This window comes from Elephas maximus, chromosome 27 (assembly GCF_024166365.1).
Source record: "Elephas maximus indicus isolate mEleMax1 chromosome 27, mEleMax1 primary haplotype, whole genome shotgun sequence".
Classification (NCBI taxonomy): Eukaryota; Metazoa; Chordata; class Mammalia; order Proboscidea; family Elephantidae; genus Elephas; species Elephas maximus.
The window spans coordinates 17257906-17281548 of NC_064845.1; the positions used below are offsets into that span (position 1 = coordinate 17257906).

The 23643-nt window shown below is 39.5% G+C and overlaps 1 protein-coding gene across 3 annotated transcripts in view; it reads left to right on the forward strand.

Annotated features, from left to right (window-relative positions):
- The first annotated feature begins 271 nt into the window (after positions 1–271).
- Positions 272–23643, forward strand: part of ZNF385D (zinc finger protein 385D) — a 999751-nt gene continuing 976379 nt past the window's right edge. The window contains exon 1 of one of the 3 annotated variants that reach the window (XM_049870885.1): positions 272–780. In XM_049870885.1, the coding sequence (XP_049726842.1) occupies positions 675–780 (106 nt within the window). In that variant the 5' untranslated portion in view covers positions 272–674. The remainder of the gene's footprint in view (positions 781–23643) is intronic. The other 2 variants (XM_049870886.1, XM_049870887.1) reach the window with 2 other exon arrangements.

Sequence of the window (23643 nt, forward strand, 5' to 3'; positions counted from 1 at the left end):
TGGAGGTGGGACTTCTCTTTACCTTTGCAGCAGCTTCAACAGATCTCTATCTTCTGTCTGAGGCTGTTGAGGTTAGCTCTTAAAAAAAAAAAAAAAAAAAGGAGGGGGGGATGGAGGAGTGTCAGATAACTGTGCCCATACTCTGAATATAAGGACTGCCATGTCCAAAACCAGCAAGTTAAAGGCTATAAACACAAAGGGAAAGCTCCTTTTCTGAGCCTACGCGAAGCATCTCACTCAAGCTCTTTTCCAGTATCTAGTTTCTGGATGCATTTCTCCTCCTCCGGTTTGCTTTAACACCCACGACCCGCTCACTCCCTTAAAGCTAGTTCCTCGCCCTAGTCTCCTCTCTTCGTTTTTCTGTCTGATCCCTCGCTCTCTACCCCGGCGCTGCGGCCGGCCCCTCCTCCGCTCCGGCTTGCACCTCTCCCCAACCGGGTACACCTGGAAGCTGGCGCGGGCTCCGGACGCGTGCCTAGCGCAGGCGGCGCGGCGGAGACAGAGGCGCGCTGACGGCCACCGCCAGCCCGCGCCCAGGGACAGCACGCGCGGCCTCACCGGGACCATTCTCTGCAGCTGCCGCGCACACCTCTCCGCGACCACCGTCGCCGAAGCTGCGGGTGGGCAGCCGTGCGCCCCCGGGGACAGACAGCCCGGGAGGCCGCTCCTCCCAGATGCCAGGGCCAGGGCGCAGGGCGGCCACCAGCAAGAGGATGAAGAGCTCAGTGGAAGGAAGAAGAGAAAAGCTCCTGAGGGCGCCGAAAGCTCAGCCCGGCGACGGTAAGTTGAGCGCAAAAGAGGTGTCTTGGCTCTGGCGGCGGAGTTGGCCGGGGCACTGGACGTGGGGTTGGGGTCGCACCCCTTAGGGATGCGCGGAGCGCGGGGCTGGGGCTCGCGGAATGGCCGTTTTGCATCTTCCTGACCCGGGACCCCCCTGACCCGGTTCCCCGCGCCACCGGTCCGGCTCCCTGCCTCTTCTGCTCGGTGCCAAAGAGAAGATGTGCGGGCTCGAGGGTCGGAGTGGAGAGCGCGGAGCGTGAGGATCCGTGGTCACCGTGCGCTGTGGAGGACCAAAGAAAGGGGGCAGCAGGGTCAAGCTAGCTTTGGCCGGAGTCGAGGGCTGGGCACCGGGGATGGACGCCCTATTGACTGTCGCCTCTTGGGTGTGTGCGAGGCGCGCTTCCTCCCCGGGAAAGCTGGCGAAGTTGTTGGGATATGGAAGAATAACGGACCAGCTTCATGGGTGTCTGTTCTTTATCTTTTCTTCCTTTTTTTAATTCTCTCTTCGGGATGCATGCAATTTGAGGGGCGGGTAAGAAGCTGAGTTATAGGCAGCCTTGACAATTAGGGTGGACAAGGGAAGACCAGTGCCCCTAATCTGATCGCCTTCCTGGACATCTAGTGCCTCTTTTGCCCCAGGGACACTTGGTTATCAGAGAAAGCGCACGGTCTGTGGACCGTTTAACTTACTGGGTCTTCTGAGAAGTTATATTATGGCTGCAAATTGGGGTCAGAGGACACCTGCCGCCCCAATATGGTGTCGACCCATGTAACATGTCCAGTTCCGGATCGGCCCCCCTTGCAATTCAGACTTGTCCTCCTCTCCTGTTTCTGGAGACTGTATTTATACAGTCTGCTTTAGCCTGGGCTGGTTTGTAAATTCAAATGAGTGATGAGACGTTTCCAGGCATTTGAGCGTCTGCAAATTTTGGAACCTCGAACTGACTGTGAAGAGCAGCCTGCAGTTTGGAGTTGTAACTAAGGACCCTGGAACTGGTGCTTTTCTCTGACTTTCATGAGGTGCTTTCTGGGGATGTGAAGGGGAAAATTCTCTCCGCTCTGCTAAGCTATTTGGTAGTTGGTTGGTTAAACGTGCTTTTCAGGTGTCTATGATGGTTTACCACGTTTTCTAAAACTCACTAAAGCGGCGTACCTGGCTCTGAGTTTTCTATGCGACTCACTGGCTTGTGCTGAGTAATTCAGTCGCTATACTCTGGTCTCTAAGCATGAAAGGCAAATATGGGTCATTTCAAATTATGTAGATTGATGCAGCACAGCGTGTCTGGGGTTTGCTGCAAATTCTTCACATTTCCTTCCAGATGTCCCCGAGAAATTTACTTGAGCACATTATTCACGGAACTAAAGTCTAGACTGAGGGAACGGGCAAACATCTTGAGTTTACATATCATCTTGAATTTAAGTAAACGAAGGCTTGGAAGGTATCAGTGGTAGAAGAAAGAGACCTAAGCAAAGTTTAGGACTTTGGACTATTTTTTCTCTATGAAAGAGTGGCAGAAGGAGCTTTGGGATCATTTAACAACAACAACGTCAACATCTGTTTTACTTCCTTGTATATCAAACACTATACTAAGGGTTTTGCAGCCTGTGTAAATACATCACCCCAAGAATGTAGTATCTTTATCACCCTCGTTTTGTGGGTAATGAAATAGAGCCTTCGAGTTGTTAAGTTGGGAAAAGTCCTAGAGTTAGTGGTTTAGAACCCAAGACTGCTGGACTCTGATGTTAGCTCCATTAACTACTATACTACTCCTTTGAGCTTCATTTGAAAAGTCCCGTTGCCGTCCAGTCGATTCCGACTCATAGCGACCCTATAAGACAGAGTAGAACTGCCCCATATGGCTTCCAAGGAGTGCCTGGTAGATTTGAACTGCTGACCTTTTGGTCAGCAGCCGTAGCTCTTAACCACTATGCTACCAGGGTTTCCATTTGAAAAGTAGAGACCTGGAATTCTCTAAACTCTAAATTGCACGAGCAATTTGTCTGGTGATGGTAATATCATTGACTGGTAGATTCATACCAGTTTCAAATGTTTAATGTAACAGCAATGTAGACCTTGAGGCTTAAAATCCTATGAAAATTGTGTGACATTCGTATAATTTGGCCTGTCAGCTCTAGAGGTTTAAAAGCTGAGGGCTTGGTGTTCACCTTGACACCATTCCTTGAGCCTTTTATCATAAATCAACATTGCTGTGTTATAGCCCTTGTCTCAGTGATGTGTGATTTATAACATCCAGCTCGTCGGGCACTGATCCAACATTCGTATAACTCTACAGAGCTACCCTGAGGTCTACGTGGACACTTTCATATTTCAGCCAGTCTATAATTAATGTTCAGTTACTACTGGGATGTTGAATTTCTCTTAGGAGATTCTAGTAGCTTATTTTAAATTTTCCTTTTTATTTTCAACAGTGTTTTCAAAACAGTTACTCCCCCTGCTGTGATTTGCTATTTACTAGGTGCATCAAAAGTTCAGTACCGAAAGATGTTTGCAATTAAAGAAAAATAGTGTTCCTTCTACAATACCAACTGCAGTTAAAGGGATTCATGTTTAATTTGGGGTTTATTTTTATCTGATATTTAATTAAGATGTTGCTTTTCGTGCTGCAAAGTGTATCCAGGTAGCTGAGTACACTTCTTTCATTATTTTCTTATACTCTCCAGCTCCATAAACCTATCACCCATGAGTTCTTCCAATAAATTGTCAGTGCCTACCTATAGATTTTGAGATTTGAAAATTAGGAGCAAGAATAGCTAGATGCATTTGTCATATTTCTTCATCAATGGTAATTATGCTTGTTCTGAAATTTTATGACATACATTTTATGTCACAGACCTAATTTGCCTGCACATGAATGGCACTATCAAATAAAAGCTGTAAAATTCCATTGGGACGCTACTGCAATTAATATCCTAAATGTGTGAAGCTTTGGAAAGTAGGGAATCTTCTGAGGAGCTAAGGTTATTTTACTATGTTGCATTGTACTTGCATGGTATCTTATATTTCTATGCCCCAGTAGGCTAATGGTCATTGCTGTTTTTTCTCTTTTGTTTTAGGGTTAAATTGTGTAGTCTATAAGTAACTTAGCATTTCATTAAACATAATTTTTTTATTTTGTCTCTCTATAGAGTTGAAGTCTTTAAAAAAAATCACATTTTAGCTACTGGAAACAGTACATTTCTGAACAAGTAAGGGCCTAATAGAGGCATAAGAATAGTGTAGTAATAACTTGCCTAGAGGTTTTGTTTATTTTTTGGCAGTAGATGAGGTTGTTATAATGGCTAACATATTTAACCTGAGATGGGTAATATAGTATTGAAACTAATTTTGGACTTGAATTGTCAAAGTGTAAGATAACTTTGACAGTGGAGGTTTGTAAATGGGCTAACTTTACAATCACATGAATCTATTTTCTCCTGTGTTTCGCAGATCTATAAGCTGTATATTTTCACAACAGGATTAATGTTTCATTTGACGTTGTTTGTTGATTTGGGCATCCATATTTCTGAAAGGTGATTTAAACTCTGTAAATGTCTGAGTCATATTGGAGAAGGATTTGTAATGTTGTATGGTTCAAGAGCTTGGAATTCAAGATAAATGGTACTTATCGATTATATGAGGATCGATTACATAAAAGGCTGTAAAGTAAGAGTTTGAATAAAATAAAGGCTGTAGGTTAAAAATCAAGCAAATGGTTAAATAGCCACTTAGAAAACTTTGATCAGGTTATATAGAGTAGAATCTGTTAAAACCCCTTACCGTTGAGTCGATTCCAACTCTCAGTGACCCTATAGGACAGTAGGACTGCCCTGTAGGATTTCCAAGGAGTGGCTGGTGGATTTGAACTGCTGACCTTTTGATTGGCAGCCAAGCTGTTCAGCCACTGCACCACCAGAGTTCATTAATTTATCTTTTGAACAAGCGGATAACACAGTAGAGGTCATTTTTTTAAAATTTCAGTACATTACAAACGTATTTATTTAGGTCACCTGGGCCTGTCCAAATAAGTGACATCTCCCCTTTCTGAAATAACCCATCCATTTCCCCCCCTTTAATTTGCAATGACAGAGAAGTTGAAGGACACCAAGAGGCAGAACTGTATCAAAGTCTTCACACAGCCCTTATCCCTTTGTAAATGTGAGTTCAATTTTATCCGTATAATTCCTTATCACTTCTAACATTTTGCTAGATGTGGGGTGGATCTCAGAGTACCATATTCCTATCCCATAGAAGAATCGGTAGAAAATAATACAGCAGAGTTACAGAATGGAACAGGGACCTTTAGATCATTTAATTACTTTGGCTATTGTCATCCAACTGTACATTTAATTTCTTGCCAAGGGACAAATTTCTCCCTAATCTATTTATGAAATTTTATCCATCAAAACAAGCAAGAGTGTAGCATTTGTAAACAGGTGTTTTAAGTGAGGGGTTTGCAGTAAAGGAGAGTTTTTACTCCCTTTCTGTGTAGTTATGTAAACCAGCTTCTAGGAAAGAACACACACCTTGCTTAAAAACATTACTCATGAGACCTGCCTGCCCCCAGGAGAAGAAAAACATGATTACAGTGCCACAGAACTCAATTTGAGGCCTGTCCTGAGTCTGTCGTATCAGATGTTCTTTGTTTAGTTTCTTCATGACCTTGCCATGTGTTTCATTTTTATTGCTGAAGAGTTTTTTACTGTCATCTTTTTACAATATGTTATTAGAGATTATTAGAGATTTCTATCTCCTTTATTTCTCTAGCCATCCCTCGTTCCCTTTACCCTCAACTGAAATTACATAAAAATTATTGAAATGGTTTCAGAGTATCTTTAAGTTACTTCTCAAACACGTGAATGACCCATGAGGCTCCAGAAAGCATCCTGAAAATCTAGATTTTCAAGCTGCATTTAACTGAGTGTAACTTCTGGGTGTTACTCACAGTTTACCAAAGCTATGCAGATCACCTGGAATTTAAGTAATAAAGGTTTACATGTATTGAGCTCTTAGGTGGTTATAAATTTTACCTTCATAGTCAATTTTTACACTAATGTCATAGATGCAAAATAGTTCACATGGTATAGCAATTAAGAGTGTGGTCTTGAGAGCCAGAATGCCTGGAATTGAATTCTTAATCCATTGCTTACAAACTGAAAATTGAGTCAATTTATTGCACTTCCCTTTGGCTCAGTGTCTTCAACTACAATTGTGATAATGAATAACCTACCTGATTGAAGACTAAATAAGGTGATACTTGTAAAGTGCTTTGAACAGTGTCTAGTACATTGTGAATATGTCGTAGATGTTAACTATTTTAATCATCGTCATCATGTATTAATTTCTTGTGGCTGCTGTAAGAAATCACCACAAATTTAGTGGCTTAAAACAACAAAACTTTATTCTCTCACAATTCTGGAGGCTGAGAGTCCAAAATCAGAGCTGTGCCCCCTTTGGAGGCTCTAGGGGAGGATTTAATCTGTTCCTTGTCTCTGCCAGATTCTGGTGTCTGTTGGCATTCCTTGGCTTGTGGCCGCATCATGCCAATCTCTGCCTCCGTCTTTGCATCACCTAAGTTTCTGTGTGTCAAATCACCCACTTCCTCTCTTCTACAGGAATATTTGTGATTGTATTTAGGGCCCACCTGCACGATCCAGATTACTTTCCCCATCTCTGGATTTTTAATTTCATCACATATGCAAAGATCTTTATTCCAAATAAGGTAACATTTACAGGTTCCAGAGATTAGTACCTGATATCTTTGAGCGGGGAACTTTATTCTGCCTACCATACTCATCATCATCATTATCTTGTACTGTTGTTGTTGTTAGGTGCTGTCAATTCAGTTCTGGCTCATAGTGACCCTTTGTACAACAGAATGAAACACTACCCAGTCCTGTGCCATCCTCATAATGGTTCCTATGCTTGAGCCTATTTTCGCAGCCATTGTGTCGATCCATCTCGTTGAGGGTCTTCCTCATTTTTGCTGACCCTTTACCAAGCATGAAGTCCTTCTCCAGGGACTGATCCCTCCTAATAACATGTCCAAAATATATGAGACGTAGACTCACCATACTTCAAAGGAGCATTCTGGTTGTACTTCTTCCAAGATGGATTTGTTTGCTCTTTTGGCAGTTCATGGTATGTTCAATATTCTTCACCAATACCACAAATTCAAAGCCCTCAGTTCTTCTTCGGTCTTCCTGATTCATCATCCAGCTTTCACATACATATGAGGCAATTGAAAACACCATGGCTTGGGTCAGGTGAACCTTAGTCTTCAAGGTGACATCTTTGCTATTGAACTCTTTAAAGAGGTCTTCTGCAGCACATTTGCCCAATGCAATGCATTGTTTGGTTTCTTGACTGCTGCTTCCGTGGGTGTTGATTGTGAATCCAAGTAAAATGAAATTCTTGACAACTTCAATCTTTTCTCTGTTTATCATGGTGTTGCTTACTGGTTCAGTTGGGAGAATATTTGTTTTATTTATGTTGAGATGTGATCTATACTGAAGGCTGTGGTCTTTGATCTTTGTCAGTAAGTGCTTCAAGTTCTCTTCACTTTCAGCAAGCAAGGTTGTGTCATCTGCATAATATAGGTTGTTAATAAGTCTTCCTCCAATCCTGATGTCCTGTTCTTCTTCATAGAGTCCAACCTCTCAGATTATTTGCTCAGCATACAGATTGAATAGGCGTAGTGAAAGGATACAACCCCAATGAACACGTTTCCTGACTTTAAACCATGCAGTATCCCCTTGTTTTGTTTGAATGACTGACTCTTGATCTATGTACAGGTTCCTTATGGGCACAATTAAGTGTTCTGGAATTCCCATCCTTTGCAATGTTATGCATAATTTATTATGATCCACACAGGCGAATACCTTTGCATAGTCAATAAAACACAGGTAAACACCTTTCTGGTATTCTCTGCTTTCAGCCAGGATCCACCTGAAATCAGCAAAGATTTCCCAGGTTCCACGTCCTCTTCTGAATCCAGCTTGAATTTCTGGCAGTTTCATGTCAATACACTGCTGCAGCCATTTTTGAATGATCTTCAGCGAAATTGTGCTTGCACGTGGTATTAATGATAAAACCCCCCCACCTGTTTGATAATTTCCACATTTGGTTGTGTTACATTCCTTGGGAGTAGGCATAAATACGGACCTCTTCCAGTCAGCTGGCCAGGTAGCTGTCTTCCAAATTTCTTGGCTTAGCCGAGTGAGCACTTTCAGTGCCACATCTGTTTGTTGAAGCATCTCAATTGGTATTTCTGTCAATTCCTGGAGGCTTGTTTTCCACCATTGCCTTCAGGGAGGCTTGGACATCTTCCTTCAGTACCATTGGTTCCTGATCATATGCTACCTTCTAAAATGGTTCAATGTTGACCCAATTCTTTTTGGTATATTGACTCTGTGTATTCCTTCCATCTTCTTTTGATGCTTCCTGTGTCGTTTAGTATTTTCCCTGTAGAATCCTTCGGTATTGCAGCTTGAGGCTTGTATTTTTTCTTAGCTTCTTTCAGCTTGAGAAATACTGAATGTGTTCTTCCCTTTAGGTTTTCTATCTACAGGTCTTTGTACATGTCATTATAATATTTTATCTTCTCAAGCCGCCCTTTGAAATCTTCTATTCAGCTCTTTTACTTCGTTTCTTCCATTTGTTTAGCTATTTGACAATTAAGAGCAGGTTTGAGTCTCTTCTGACATCCATTTTGGTCTTTTTTTTTTTTCTTTCCTGTGTTTTTATTGACATCTTGCTTTCTTCATGTATGATGTTCTTGCATTGTCTTTTCCCACAGATGTAGTCTATTTGATTCCTGTGTATTCCATCTGTGGAGGACCACGTGCATAGATGCTATTTATGTCGGTGAAAAAAGGTATTTGCAATGAAGAAGTTGTTGGTTTTGCAAAATTCTGCCATGTGATCTCTAGCATCATTTCTGTCACCAAGGCCATATTTTTCAACTACCAATCCTTCTTGTTTGTTTCCAACTTTCGCATTCCAATCACCAGTAATTATCAGTGATCCTGATTACATGTTCAATCAATTTCAGACTGCAGATGCTGTTAAAAATCTTCAGTTTCTTCATCTTTGGCCTTAGTGATTGTTTCATAAGTTTGAATAATAGTTGTATTAACTGGCCTTCCTTGTAGGCACATGTATATTATCCCATCACTTACAGCATTGCACTTCAGGCTGAGTCTTGAAATGTTCTTTTTTATAATGAATGAAATGCCATTTCTCTTCAAGTTGTCATACCTGGTGTCATGGAATTAATTGTGTCCTCTCAAAATATGTGTCAACTTGGTTAGGCCATGATTCCCAGTATTCTCTGGTCATCCTCCATTTTGAGATTGTAATTTTATGTTAAAGAGGATTAGAGCGAGATTTTAACACCACTCTTACCCAAGTGACATACCTGATCCAATGTAAAGGGAGCTTCCCTGGGGTGTGGCCTGCACCACCTTTTATCTCTCAAGAGATCAAAAAGAAAGGGAAGGCCAGCAGAGAGTTGAGGAACCTCATACCACCAAAAAAGCCGTGCCAAGAGCAGAAGGCATCCTTTGAATCTGGGATCCCTGTGTGGAGAAGCTCCTATTCCTGGGGAAGATTGTTGAAAAGGCCAACAGAGAGAAAACCTTCCCCTGGAGCTGGCACCCTGAATTTGGACTTCTAACCTACTATACTGTGAGAAAAAAGATTTCTCTTTGTTAAAGCCATCCACTTGTGGTATTTCTGTTTTAGCACCACTAGATGATGAAGACACCTGGCACAGTAGACTATATGATTGTCCAATTCAAAATGGCTAATGCCAGCCCATTTCAGCTCACTAATGCCTAAGATAGTGATGTTTATGGGTTCCATTTTGTTTTTGACGATTTGCTACTTTCCTAGATTCATACTTCGTACATTCCATGTGCCGATTATTAATGGATGTTTGCAGCTGTTTCTTCTCATTTTGCGTCATGTGCATCAGCAAATGAAGGTCCCAAAAGCTTGACTTCACCCATGTCATTAAGGTTGACTCTATTTTGAGGAGGTGGCACTTCCCCAGTTGTATTTGAATGCCTTCTAACCTGAGAGGCTCTTCTTCTGGCATTGTATCAGACAATGTTCCACTGCTATTCATAAGATTTCACTGGCTAATTCTTTTCAGAAGTAGACCACCGGGCCGTTCTTCCTAGTCTGTCTTAGTCTGGAAGTTCAGCTGAAACCTGTCCACTATGGATCACCCTACTGGTATTTGAATACTGGTGGCATATCTTCCAGCATCACGACAACACGCAAGCCCCCGTAGTACAACAAGCTGACAGACTGTACTAGAAGTATGAAAGTATTAAAAAATGGCAGAACCAAGATGACTAAAATGTGGCAAATACAGACAGAAAGGGCCAGAAAATTAATATATATATGTTAAAGTTCATTGACTTATGTTCAATTTTGAACAAATTTTGAATAAAAAAACATAGGGAAATTGATTATTACCTGTATTAAATACAAACAAAAACAAAACAAAAACCAACAACCCTGGACACCTTTTTAACTCAGTACTGAAGTCACTTCTAAGGTTCACCCTTCAGCCAAAGATTAGACAGGTTTGTAAGGCCAGCAATATCACACATGAAGGACCTGCTTCATAGTTTAGCCATGTATACAAGACTAATGGGCAAACTAGTCCAAAGGCAAGGATGAGAAGGCAGGAGGGGACAGGAAGACTGGACAAATGGAAACAGGGAACCTAGGGTGGATAAGAGGAGAGTGTTGACACATTGTGGGGATAGCAACCAATATCACTAAACAGTTTGTATATTAGCGTTTAATGAGAAGAAGAAGAAGAAAAAAAAAAAAAACATTATCATGGAGTTGATTCTGACTCATAGTAACCCTATAGGAGTAAAGCTGCCCCAAAGTGTTTCCAAGGAATGGCTGGTGGATTCAAACTACTCACCTTTGGGTTAGCAGCTGAGCTCTTAACTACTGTGCACCAGGGATCCATTTCCTCTATACTTCACTTTAATATCATGCATTCAGTAAATATTTGATAAATGATTACTATGTGCCTGTAGAGTGTTAGCACTGGGGATCAATTAAACTTAACAGGAAAAAGAAAACCCTGCCCTCAGTGAATGTAAAGTCTAGTGTGTAAATAATAGAATTACAGTAGATAACCACTACTATTTACTGAGCAATTTTATTGAGTAGAGTTGGCTATTTATGTTTAATCTCAGAATTGTAGGAGCAAGGCATAATTATTAAAACCACTTTACAGATAAGGAACTGAGCCAAAGAATGTATACACAGCCTGGAAGGGACAACTTTTGATCTCTGTTCTGACTGCACTATGTAGACATTGAAACAAAAATGAAGGATCAATGGGAAATGTGGTAGTGATTATGGGAGGTGGTTGCACAATGTGATTAATGTAATTGATATCACTAAGTTGTACTCCTGAAAAATGCTGAATCAGCAAGTGTTGTGTTATACATATATTTTACAATAAAAACAACTAAAGAATGAAAGAATGGGCAAATTCAGCAAAATAGAAAATAAATAGAAGGTGATCACAACATAATGTAATTAACCCAAAATGTCAACTAAGGAGATGTTTTGATTTTTTGGACTTCTGGTTTAACTGGAAAGTTAAGATTTTTTTTCTTGGAATTCTTTTTTTTGTTTTAACTTTTTTTTTTTTCTAAAAAGAAAAAAAAAGAATTGGTAGTTAATTTTAGTGAACGTTGTAAAACCAAACCCATTGCCATCAAATCGATTCCGACTCATAGCAACCTTATAAGACAAAGTAGAACTGCCCGTAGGGTTTCTAAGCTGTAATCTTTGGGCAAGCAGACTGCCACATCTGTTTCCTGCTAAGTGGCTGGTGGGTTTAAACCACTGACCTTTCAGTTAGCAGGTGAGCACTTAACCACTGCAACAGCAAGCTTCCCTATTTTATTGAAAAAAAAAAAAACACACCCATTGCCATCGAGTCTATTCCAACTCATAGCAACCCTATAGGACAGAGTAGAACTTCCCCATAAGGTTTCCAAGGAGCCTCTGGTGGACTCGAACTGCTGACCTTTTAGTTAGCAGCCGAACTCTTAACCACTACACCACCAGGGCTTCCATTTTAGTCAACAAAAACACTACTAATTTATTCTTTCACTTTTTTAATAATGGACTTAAGATATCTTAAAAACCTTGTAAAAAGGTTGCTAAATTAGAGAGAGATTGAACGAGAGTGAATATAATATAGACTAAAATATGGATAATTTCACAAATGTAATGTAGAACAACAGAAGCCAGAATGTCCAGGAAGCATGATAGTATTTTACATAAAGTTCAGGAGTAAGCAAATCCATGAGCAGTTTGTGGTTACCCATGGACGAGGAGCACGGTGCTGAAAATGTTTTGTTTCTTCATCTGGGTGATGGTTACATGGTTCTATTTACTTTGCAAAAATTCATCAAACTGTTCACTTATTATTTGTGCATTGTTCTGTATGTGAATTATACTTTTGAGAAGTTCAAAAACAGTGAAAGGTTGAGAAGTCTTTGACGAAGATAAATTTCTTTAGAGTGGGAAAGATAAATAAAGACGTGCTAGAGCCTATGTTTTAAGGGAGTGTTTTCCCAGATTTGGTCCATAAAAATTTCAGGACATCCATCAGACCCAAAGAGATCGGTATCATTCAAGAAAAAAAAAAAAAAAAAAAAAAAAGGCCATTTCTAGTACTGAGACTGGAGAGAATTTTTCCCATGAGACTTCATAAAGAGGGAAGTGTATGGTGCAGTGACGTGTATGGTGTTGTTACTATAGCAAAGACTTTCTTAGGAATCTTCCTGCAATGGTGCAGAGGAATTTAGTTACTGGGCCACCTTCTGGTGTCACTTAACTTCAGACAGTTCAAAGCTTCTAGAAGGGTGGAAGGGTAGGTATTCTTTTGACAGTGCTATATCCATTTTGTTTCCTTTAATGAAGCTTTTGGCAATGGTTGCATAGCAGTGAGCTTGAGCCCACCTACCCTGACAAATTCCAGGTGCTGATGTTCTTTGTGATGGGTTTTAAAAGCAGAACTATGGCCTGTAATAGTAATAGCTGGGGTAGGCTTGGCCCTTTGGGGAACTTGAGAAGAGGGATATCTGCCAGGAATTCTAGGGCATCTCTGAGAGAGCAACTGTTAGCAAGGTCCAGATTTATCTTAAAAAAAAAAAAGTAATAGGGTACAGAGAACTAATTTGGATTTCACTTGATAATTCAGTTCTTCCCAGGTCTCTCTGAACATCAGTATTCTAGACTGTAAGCTCCGATGGGCAGAGGGTGTGTTTTAGTAATCTCTCTACGTCCTGCAATGCTTGTTACTGTCTTAAAACAAAAGAACCAAACCCATTGCCATCAGGCTGATTCCGACTTAGGATGACCGCACGTATGTCAGGGTAGAATTGCTCTACAGAATTTTCTTGGCTCTAATCTTTACAGATGCAGATCGCCTGGCCTTTCTTCCAAGGTGCCACTGGGTGGGTTCAACCCGCCATTGGCCATGAACCTATATGTCTTGGAAAAAATGGGTGCCTAAAACATTTGTTGAACAAATAAATTCTTCTTTGTGTTTAGACATAGACGTCGTAGAAAATTGAGCTGGAATACTACTGGAATTTAAAGATACTTAGATTTTTTTTTTGTTTTTCAGGAAATTCTCAATCAGATTTTGATACACCTTGTCATTTACTCCCTCCTGAATAAAGTAGGGGCAGTTCGTTTCTGATTAGTCCATGGCTTCCAGTAGGTAAATAAAGTATTTTAGCACCTCATAAAGGAGAGTTTGAACTTCACAAAATTTCTTCCAAAATACCATTCTTCAATTCCTGTAGACTTTGGTTAAAATTTTGGATTTTTAGATTCCTTAATAATCAGTGGCATGATCCTTAATTATTTATTAATAATAAACTTTGACCAATGCCAATGTATCCCTCTTTGACTGTTCATAAATAAATAATCAATGCAAGTTTATCTGTAGAAGCAAAGTAGAAAATGTTTTCTCTCTTTTGATGATAAATTAGAACATGTCATCTTATTTTAAACTTTCAAAAGATGGAAAGGAAACACCCAGAAAATTGAGGAAAGCCAGGAGAAAGTCTTCCTTTCTTAAAAGATCTCTGCTAACACAGGCAAAAGTTTCCCTCATTAGGACTTTTCAGTATGCATAAGAAAATTTGAGGAAAACCATGTAATATTCCCAATGGAAAAGGTCGCCACTACTGGCGATGGGAGTCAAATTTCTACATCAAATCTCTGTTTAGAGCAAAACTATTTTCATTTGTTCCTAATAGCACACATACTAAAACATTACTTGGAAATAGTGTTTCAGAGTATATGAAAGATTACACGTGCAATTTAGCATTTCTTCCCACAAATTAGGTTGTGAGTATTATCATTAGCCACACATTTTTTTTTTCTTTTTTTTGGAAAGGTCAAGTGATTTTTCTAAGACCAAATACCTTGTTTATGGTGAATTTGGATTATGAAGTCAACCTTGTCAGACTTAAGCCCTGATATTCTTTCTCCAGTCTGGAATAGTTTCTTTTTCTTTCCACATATACAGGGAAAGAGCTTCTGCTAAGGCTATCATGCATTGGAATGATTTACCAGGAGACAATTATAGAATATGAATGGAATGGAGATGAGAACAATCAATAAATGACAGTATTAAGGGAGCACTAATAAAACTTTAATTTGAAAATTGCTCTAAAATGCACTCCAAGATAGACTTTATAACCACACTCAGATTTGATGTGCGGATAAACTAATTTTATGCAAATGCTGAGGCGATTTTAGCAGTTATTTTCTATACCTTGATGTGGTCCTTAAGGAAAATTGTCAGGACCATTAATAAGTTTCTAAACTGATTAGACTCATTTGGTACTCTACAAAGCATCTTCATATAAATTAATGCTGCTTATTACATTCTGAATTATAGCAGATTGCTTGCTTTCCATACCCAGTGTTGAAAGTTTCCAGTCTCTGCCTTCTTTGTGCTTTTGCCATTGTTGGCTTTCTATTTTGTCTTGCCACATCAGAACACTGAATCATCTTGTCCATTAGCTGAGTTTGGAAATTCTGTGTTATTCAATGAAATTGTTTTTACTTCACTCCTTTGATAATTCGAAACCTGGCAACTCAACTATTTTACCAAATGTTTTTGTGTTGGGACACCCACTAGTTTTGTTTTGAGCACCAAAGGCTACCGTTTTTTTTTTTCCTAAATTACTTTGTTGTTACTGAGAATATACACAGCAAAACATACATCAGCTCAAGAGTTTGTACGTGTACAATTTAGTGACATTGATTATGCTCTTAGAGGCATGCATCCATTCTTGCCATCCTTTTCTGAGTTGTTCTCCCGCATTAGCATAAACTCACTGCCTCCTAAGGCTCCTATTTAATCTTTTGTGTTGCTGTTGTCAATTTGATCCGATATAGATCTTAAAAGAGCAAAATGTTCAAGGCAGACCTTTTTTACTGGTTAAGCTAAACTATTGTTAAATTGTAAGATGACTTCAGGGAATATGTTTGGTTTAAGGTTTAAAGGTTATCTCAGGGCAGTAGTTTCAGGGGTTCCTCCACCCTCCATGGCTCTAGAAAATTTGAAATCCATGAGAATTTGGAATTCTGTTCTACATTTCCTCCCTTTTGATCAGTATTATTCTATGGAATCTTTAATCAAAATGTTCAGTAATCGTAGCCAGGCACCATCCAGTTCTTCTTGTCTCATGGCAAAGGACGAAGTCGTTCATATAGGCAATTAGCCACCATTCCGTATCCTCCTCCTATAGCTGACTCCCCTTCTTTCTCTTGTACCAGGTGAATAGAGACCAGTTTTTGTGCCTTGGATGGCTGCTTGCAAGCTTTAAAGATCCCAGGCACTACACAACATACTAAGACGTAGAACAGAAGCACTAAACATTATTAGGCCAATTAACTGGGATGTCCCGTGAAACCATACCCTAAACCTCCAAACCAAGGAACCGAATTCCATGAGGTGTTTGGTTGTACATAAGCAGCCGCAGCAGCTACTCTTTTTTTATTGTTGCAGTTTTTTTTTTCTTCATTCTTATAAACCAAATAGAATATTTTAATATCCGACATTGCATGTTTCAGAATAATAAAAAGTTTAAAGTAATAATAGCAAGCGCTCTCTAGAGGGGCAGCATAATCAAATAATGTTAGAAGGCTCTCAATTTTTATAACTTGAAGGAAACAGCGATGTGCCAACCGAGTGATCACCCTGATTATCAGAGCCTCATGGGAATGAATACACCATTATTCATTTCTATTTCATAAATTCCCACTAAAGGAGAGTTGGGACATTAAAAATGAAGTGTTGTTCTTTGTTTCTAACAGTTAAAGCATGAGATGAACAGAGGGACACACGATGAGAAACATATGCCACCGCACCGTGCTTCTCATGCCCCCTACAGTGAGCAGGGCATGCAAGGACATTGGTACTTGTTCCATTTTGAAAGAGTTCTTACCATTGCATACCAAAGTGTTGTTACTAAAATAAACAACAATGAATCTTAGAAGTTGGCTCTTATTGAGGTGTCAATAAATGGAGTCTCATAAATGATGATGGCAATACATTATTGAAGCTTTGTTGATTGTCATAATTTGTATGGAGAACACGATGAAGTATGTCCTTTAAGATACCTCACTGCGCAATACTACAAGGCTGACAGTGTCGGGAACTAGAATTGTGGCACCGATTCCATTAATATGGCTGTGTGTGTATGGGAGTGTATTGTGTGTATGCAAACTAAAATAGTTTGGAAGTCATTGAGAGTTTACTTTAAGAATGGCTTGGCACGCTTTTGTGGAAAATCATAAAAGCCATTTGGTCTAAAATTATCAGGCATATGTTTCAAAGAGAGGAATCATACTCTTACAGTAGTTTAGCAAAGGTTTGTTTAGCTCTTGCTTAATTAGTTACTAAGATTTTTCAGAAAATGAAACAAGTTGTAAGACTTGAACCTGAACTGGAAATATTCCCAAAGACGGTATTGTTAAAGCTAGTCAAGTGGCTATGCCTTTATCAGTCAGGGTAATCTTAGCCTCAGCTGTACCATGTTGCTGTCAGCTTTTTTTTCTGGCCATCCTTTCAAGTTTCAGAAGTGAGTCAAATACTTTTAAAAACTCAACTATACATTAAAAATACCTTTTCTTTGAATATTCTGTTGCCTTTATATATATATGTGAATCTCTCTTACAACCTAGGTTAAAAAAAGTTTATTACACGACCAAGCAACATGAATATTATAAAATCTTTTGTTTAGGTATACTTTTTAATTAGTTTCCTTGTTACTGAGAGATTTACTTTTTCTGAGGAAAATCATATCCTATTATTTCTATTGGCAGTCCCATTGTTATCTCAAACTGAGATAAGTTTGCTCCTAAATTTAGCTCCACTTCTTAAACCTGACTATTTTCTTCCAATATCAAAGTTGTTTTTTCAGAGTTTAACTATTTCTGTGCATTTAAACAAGAGATTAGTATGATTTACAATTTTATCTAGCATCACCCAATGTTGGTAGATTCAAAATGGCTCCTGAGAGATATCATTCACAAAAACATTATAATTTTGTTCCCAATAATTAACTCATAGTGGTCAGCCACAGTGTTAGATTATTTTGGGGAAGGGATCAGAGCATTGCACTTTCTGTTCGATGTCAGAAAGGGGTCAGCTGTCTGCATTTCCTGGGCACTGGGTCTGGACCAGATGGTTGTTGGGTGATGGCATTGAGTCACTACGTCATATAGATGACTCCAGTAACTGCGGGAATGAATGTTTGCTTTTTGCCATTTAAAACTTCCGTCCCACTGGGCCTCTGTTCCTTCATTCTCCTAATCCCCAGTAGCTCCCTTCCTAGAAAGGCTGTTCTAAACTTTGTCCTTTATTTCAAAATCTCTGCTCAGTACGTAAGCGTCTCACTTTCAGCATATCTGATTTCTGCTTCTCAAATGAAAGAAGGACCCTTGGGCAGGCACATGTCCAAATTTTCCTTCTTTCATTACCAAACCCACTGCTGGTGAGTCAATTCCGACTCATAGTGACCCTATAGGTCAGAGTAGAACAGCTCCATTGAGTTTCCAAGGCTGTAAATCTTTACAAGAGTAGACTGTCACATCTTTCTCCCAAGGAGTGGCTGGTGGGTTGGAACCACTGACTTTTTGGTTAGCAGCCGAGTGCTTTAACCACTGCACCATCACCAGGGCTCCTTCTTTCATTACCAGACCAGCTTTATATACAACCATCCTAACTCATATCTTTTCATCTCTAAAGGATTGCTGCCTCAGTGTCCACTACTGTTTTGTGATCCCTCTTCCTTAAGGTGCTTCCTAAACATTTCATCAGTTACTCCTCCACTCTCTCAAAACTTCACTCTGTCCTCCCAGCAGCTGCCCTCTGGACCTGCAGTACTTCCCTTTCTATCTAGAATAACTTTCTCCAAGCTGTTGTCCTGAATCTCTCTTTGGAATCATTGTCTGATTTTGGGACAGGGTAGTCTCTGTGCTTTGTTTTCACTTCCTCATTTCAATTTGTCATACAGCTGAGACACTCTTTCAACCATTACACATGACCTTAAAGTGTGAAATCCAAAGGTCTCTTTTCAGTAATACTTCTTCTTGAAAGTTCTGAAATACTTAACACTGCTGACTGTCCCATCAGTTATTCATTCAACAAGTGCTTATTGAGTGCCCAGCACTGCACTGGTTAAAATCCTGCCAGTAGGCATAAGATTCAACAGTTTCACTAGGAAAGGAGGAAATGGACAATTTAAAATATAGCATATTAAATACTTGCAGTAATTAGACCTGTTTACTAATATTTCTTATTCTCCTTCTTCCTATCATCTGGAAGAAATACATTTTTCCACCCCGCTAAAGTTAAAACCAACCAACCAGACAAACAAACCCATTGCTATTGAGTCAATTCTAACTCAAAGAAACCCTATAGGATAGAGTAGAACTACCCCATAGGGCTTCCAAGGAGTGGCTGGTATTTTTGAACTACTGACCTTTTGGTTAGCAGTCAAGCTCTTAACCAGTGCACCACCAGGGCTCCTTAGGTAATGTCATATTATTAGCTTTGGCCAATGAAATGTGAATGGAAGTGATGTGTCACTTTCTGGCAGAAGAATAAAAAGTTGGTGTTCAATTTGCTAAGTTTCCATCTTCTTGTCACAGAGACCAACAGTATTTCAGATAGTACAGATTGTATCATTTTCTGTGCCTGAGTGAGGATGACAGGATCACAGCACCTGACAACCTGAGTTGAACAGGTTGTATGAACAAGAAGTAATTCTTTGTTTCTCTAAATCAGTAAGATTTGGAAGTTTTGTTATCTCAGCAAAACCTAGCATATACTGTCTGATACAGTGCTATAATGGAAATGTAAACAAAGTACCATGAAATCATTTCACTTTTTAAGCAATTACATCTGCACTTCCAAGCTTCCTGTTAGACATTTCATATTCAATGTCCCAAAGTCACCTTTGTTGTTTTTCATTGCTGTTGAGATGGCTCCGACTCATGGCGACTTTATGTATAACGGAACAAAATTGTCATGGATTGAATTATGTCCCCCCAAAAATGTGTGTATCAATGTGGTTAGGCCATGATTTCCAGTATTCTGTGGTGGTCCTCCATTTTGTGAGTGTAATTTTATTTTAAAAGGATTAGGGTAAAATTGTAACATCCTTAACAGGTCACATCCCTAATCCAAGGTAATGGGAGTTTCCCTGGGGTGTGGCCTGTACCACCTTTTATGTCTCAAGACATAAAAGGAAAGGGAAGCAAGCAGAGAGTTGGGGACCTCATACCAGCAAGAAAGCAGTACCAGGAGCAAAGCGCGTCCTTTGGACCCAAGGTCCCTGTGCCTGAGAAGCTCCTTGACCAGGGGCAGACTGAGGACAAGGACCTTCCTCCAGACCAGACAAAGAGAGAAAGCCTTTCTTTCCCTGGAGCTGACACCCTGAATTTGGACTTCTGACCTACTAGACTGTGAGAGAATAAATTTCTTTTTGTTAAAGCCATCCAATTTTGTTTGGTATCTCTGTTATAGCAGTACTAGATGACTAAGACAAAAATGTTGTCTAGTCTTGTGCCATCTTCATGATCCTTTGGTGTATGCGAATCACCATAAACTCACCATATTGAAACTGAACCCTGTACTGTCTTCTCCCGCTGTCATCTTTCTTGATACCTTCTCTAAAACATGTAACTCTTTTATTTTATTTTTTGATTGCCTGCATCATTGGGGAAACCCCGATGGTGTAGTGGTTAAGTGCTACGGCTGCTAACCAAGAGGTCAGCAGTTCAAATCTGCCTTGCGCTCCTTGGAAACTCTATGGGGCAGTTCTACCCTGTCCTATAGGGTCGCTATGAGTCGGAATCGACGCGACGGCAGTGGGTTTTGGGTGCATCATTGGAATTTCTATCTAATGACTAATCTGAAGGTAAAGAATCACCCTTGAATTTTAGATCTTATCATGTACATCCAGTCTTTTACCAAATCTATCTCATTCTTTCCGTTTCAAATTTTCCACAATGATGCTGGACTGTCTATTTCTTCTGCTTATAACTAGTTTCCTTTGGGTGGTTTTGTATGGCTCAAAGGGAGCACAAATTTCTTATTAAGGCCTATTCCTAAACCAACTACAGTTTATATATTTATATTAATTCAACTGTTTCTCCTCTTTTAAACCTTGTATTCCAGTCAAATGTACCCAAAACACCTTGCAAATTCTCAGTTCTGAATCTTCTATCTCTCATTTTGAATCTTAGCCATCTGTAATAACTAGTTTTCTTCTACTTGTGAGTAAAAAAAAAAAAAAAAAACTCCAGTGGCTTATATAATGAAACATTTAATCTGCTTATATAAATGAAAGTTCAGAATAGAGCTGAATTTAGGTATGTTTTAATGAAGGCTCCAGCCCTTTTCTCTCAGTTTAGCTCTGCCTTACTCTATGAATTGGCTTTGCCTTCAAGGTGATTTTTCTACTGGTTGCAGAATGGTTCAAGATATTTCAGACATAAGATCTATACACCACAAAGTCTAGAGAAAGCAAGCTCTATACTTCACTCTGCTTGGAGCAATTAAGTCACATGCTGAGTCTTGAACCAATGACTGTGGTCTGGAAGTACCATACATTGCTTATCTTTGGCTTAGCACGCCCACCATTCTAGAACTGAAATAATGTGGATGATGTGCAGATGGGGGTGGGGAGTGTTGCAGAGAAAGCCCATCTTTCAAGGCCCTGCTGTGATCCTTGCTTTCCCTAATCATTCCAGTCTCAAAGATTTTTGACCTTCACTCTAGTATTTGGTCAGTGGTTCCCTCTTACCTTGTAGGATGATATTATGTCCCTTTAGGGACAGTGACACACATGATGTACATTGTCTTAGCACTAAGGACAGTGTACTGTCATAGGTTCTGGAATCCATGCTTCGTTGTTCAGTTTTGTCCACTGGGAAGTTCTCAGGTATGAAAACCAAAATCAGCCCTCCTAACTGCCCTGGTGATGACAACATTGGTTAGCTGTTTATAAAACCTACTTTCATTTTTTCCTTTGAAGCTGACTACATTTCTGGGCCTCTCTTCCTGTTAAATGTGACTAGATGTGATTGCTGGTGAATAGAATTTGGCAGAAATGATGCAACCCACTTCTAAGCATAAACCACCCCCCTCACTATCTGCAACCCTTCCCCTGTATGTCATTATCAGGTATACCTTAGCAATCATGCATTGAACAGCTTGGTTCCCTGAATAACTGTATGGAGCGGAATCCCCAGCCTATGCTCTCTGGTGCAATTGGTCTTAAGTGAGCAAGAAATACACATATCAATCACTGACATTTTTGGACTTAACAGCTAGCATTATCTTAAATAAATAGCTCCTTAAGAGTGGTGATTTCCATCTTGATTCCTTAAATCTGTTTGAATTCACTAGGAGGCATCTCATGAGAATGAATATGAATTTGAATTGCTCCCCCATGGATAAGCCAAAAGATATACTGAAAGTCAGGATAAAAAGACAATTTATTAAAATATGGCAGTGATTTCTAGGCAATAAGTGGTATGAATTTAGCAGTCTTGCATCTAACTGAAAGGTAGTGGAGAACTTATGAGAAAATCACTTCACAATCAACCATATACATTTCTTAATGTGCTTGTAATTTAGGGCTTCTGTGAAGTTTGTATGGTCGCTATGAGCTGGAATCTACGGCAATGGTTTTTTTTTTTTTTTTTAAATGAAGTTTATATTTCCTCCTCTGTGAATTTCCTGAAACTTAACAACAATTTCAGTTCCCTTAGAGATTTAGGGATAATGAAATGCTCTAGTCTATTTTTTCCTCCTATGGGTTTTTTTTTTTTTTTTTAATCTGAAAGCTTCATTGTGTTAAGACTGGAAAAGCACTATGTAATTATGTGTGCAAACTTCTTGATAATCTCAATGATGGAATTCTCTTTTATGTGCTAATGCTTATTCCTGCAGTTTTTATATAATTAATATGCTCACGATAATATAGTTCCTATTATAACTTGCCATCTCATTTCCTATACATACTAAAGAGAGGGCATTGAATAGTAAATGTTTTGCTCGCTTTGTGGTAGACTCTGATTTTGTTATCATCTCTCATTCTTAATATTTTATAACATCTCTTTTCATACTTTTAAATATTTAACCAAAGACTTTGTAATATGTTCACTAACACATAATTAAGGATAACTATGTCCTGTAGGGTCGCTATGAGTCGGAATCGACTTGACGGTAATGGGTTTGGTTTTTTTTTTTTTGGTATGAATTGATTAAGGAGGCTTGGTGGCACGATGGTTAAGTGCTTGGTTGGCTGCTAACCTAAAGGTCAGTGGTTTGAACCCACCAGCTGCCCTGTAGGAGGAAGGTGTGGAGTCTGCTTCTGTAAAGATTATAGCCTAGGAATTCCTATGGAAGGAGCGGTTCTACTCTGTTCTGTAGTGTCACTGTGAGTCAGAATCAACCCAATGGCAATGTGTATGAATTGATTAAACTCAGAAATGTTCCATCTGAGTGGCTTTATATTTGTAGTCATATTTCATGTATTCCTCTATCACCATCTTGTTTTTTTATGTAAAACAGTATCTTTTTTATTTATTCTTTTTTATTGTGGTTAAGAAATATATATATATACATATATATAGTATATCAAAACATTTGCCATTTCAACATTGCTTACATATACAATTCACTGATATTAATTACCTTCATCATGTTGTACAACCATCACCACTATTTTTGTCTCAATTTTTCCAACACCGTTAACAGAAACTCAGTGCCCCCTCAGCAGTGACTCCCTGGTTCCCCTCCCTTCCATCTCTGGTAACCATTAATAGACTTTGGTCTTTATACATTCGCCTGTTCTAAATATTTTGTGTAAGTCAGATCATACGGTATTTGTCCTTTTGTGAGTGGGTGGTGTAAACCGTTAAGCACTCAACTAGTAACTGAAAGGTGAGCGGTTGGAACCCACAGGGAGATGACTCGAAGATAAGCCTGGCAATCTGTTTCCAAAAGGTCACATCCTTGAATACCTTCTGGAGCACATGTGGGGTTGCTGTGCATTGGAATTGACTCAATGGCAATTTTTTTTTTTTTTTTTTAAACACTGTTGGTGATGGTTTCATGTAGGAAATCACTGACTATAGGTTATCTTTGTTTTTTGTACTTGAAACCCTGGTGGTGTAGTGGTTAAGGGCTACCGCTGCTAACCAAAAGGTCAGCAGTTCAGATCCACCAGGCCCTCCTTGGAAACTCTATCACGCAGTTCTATTCC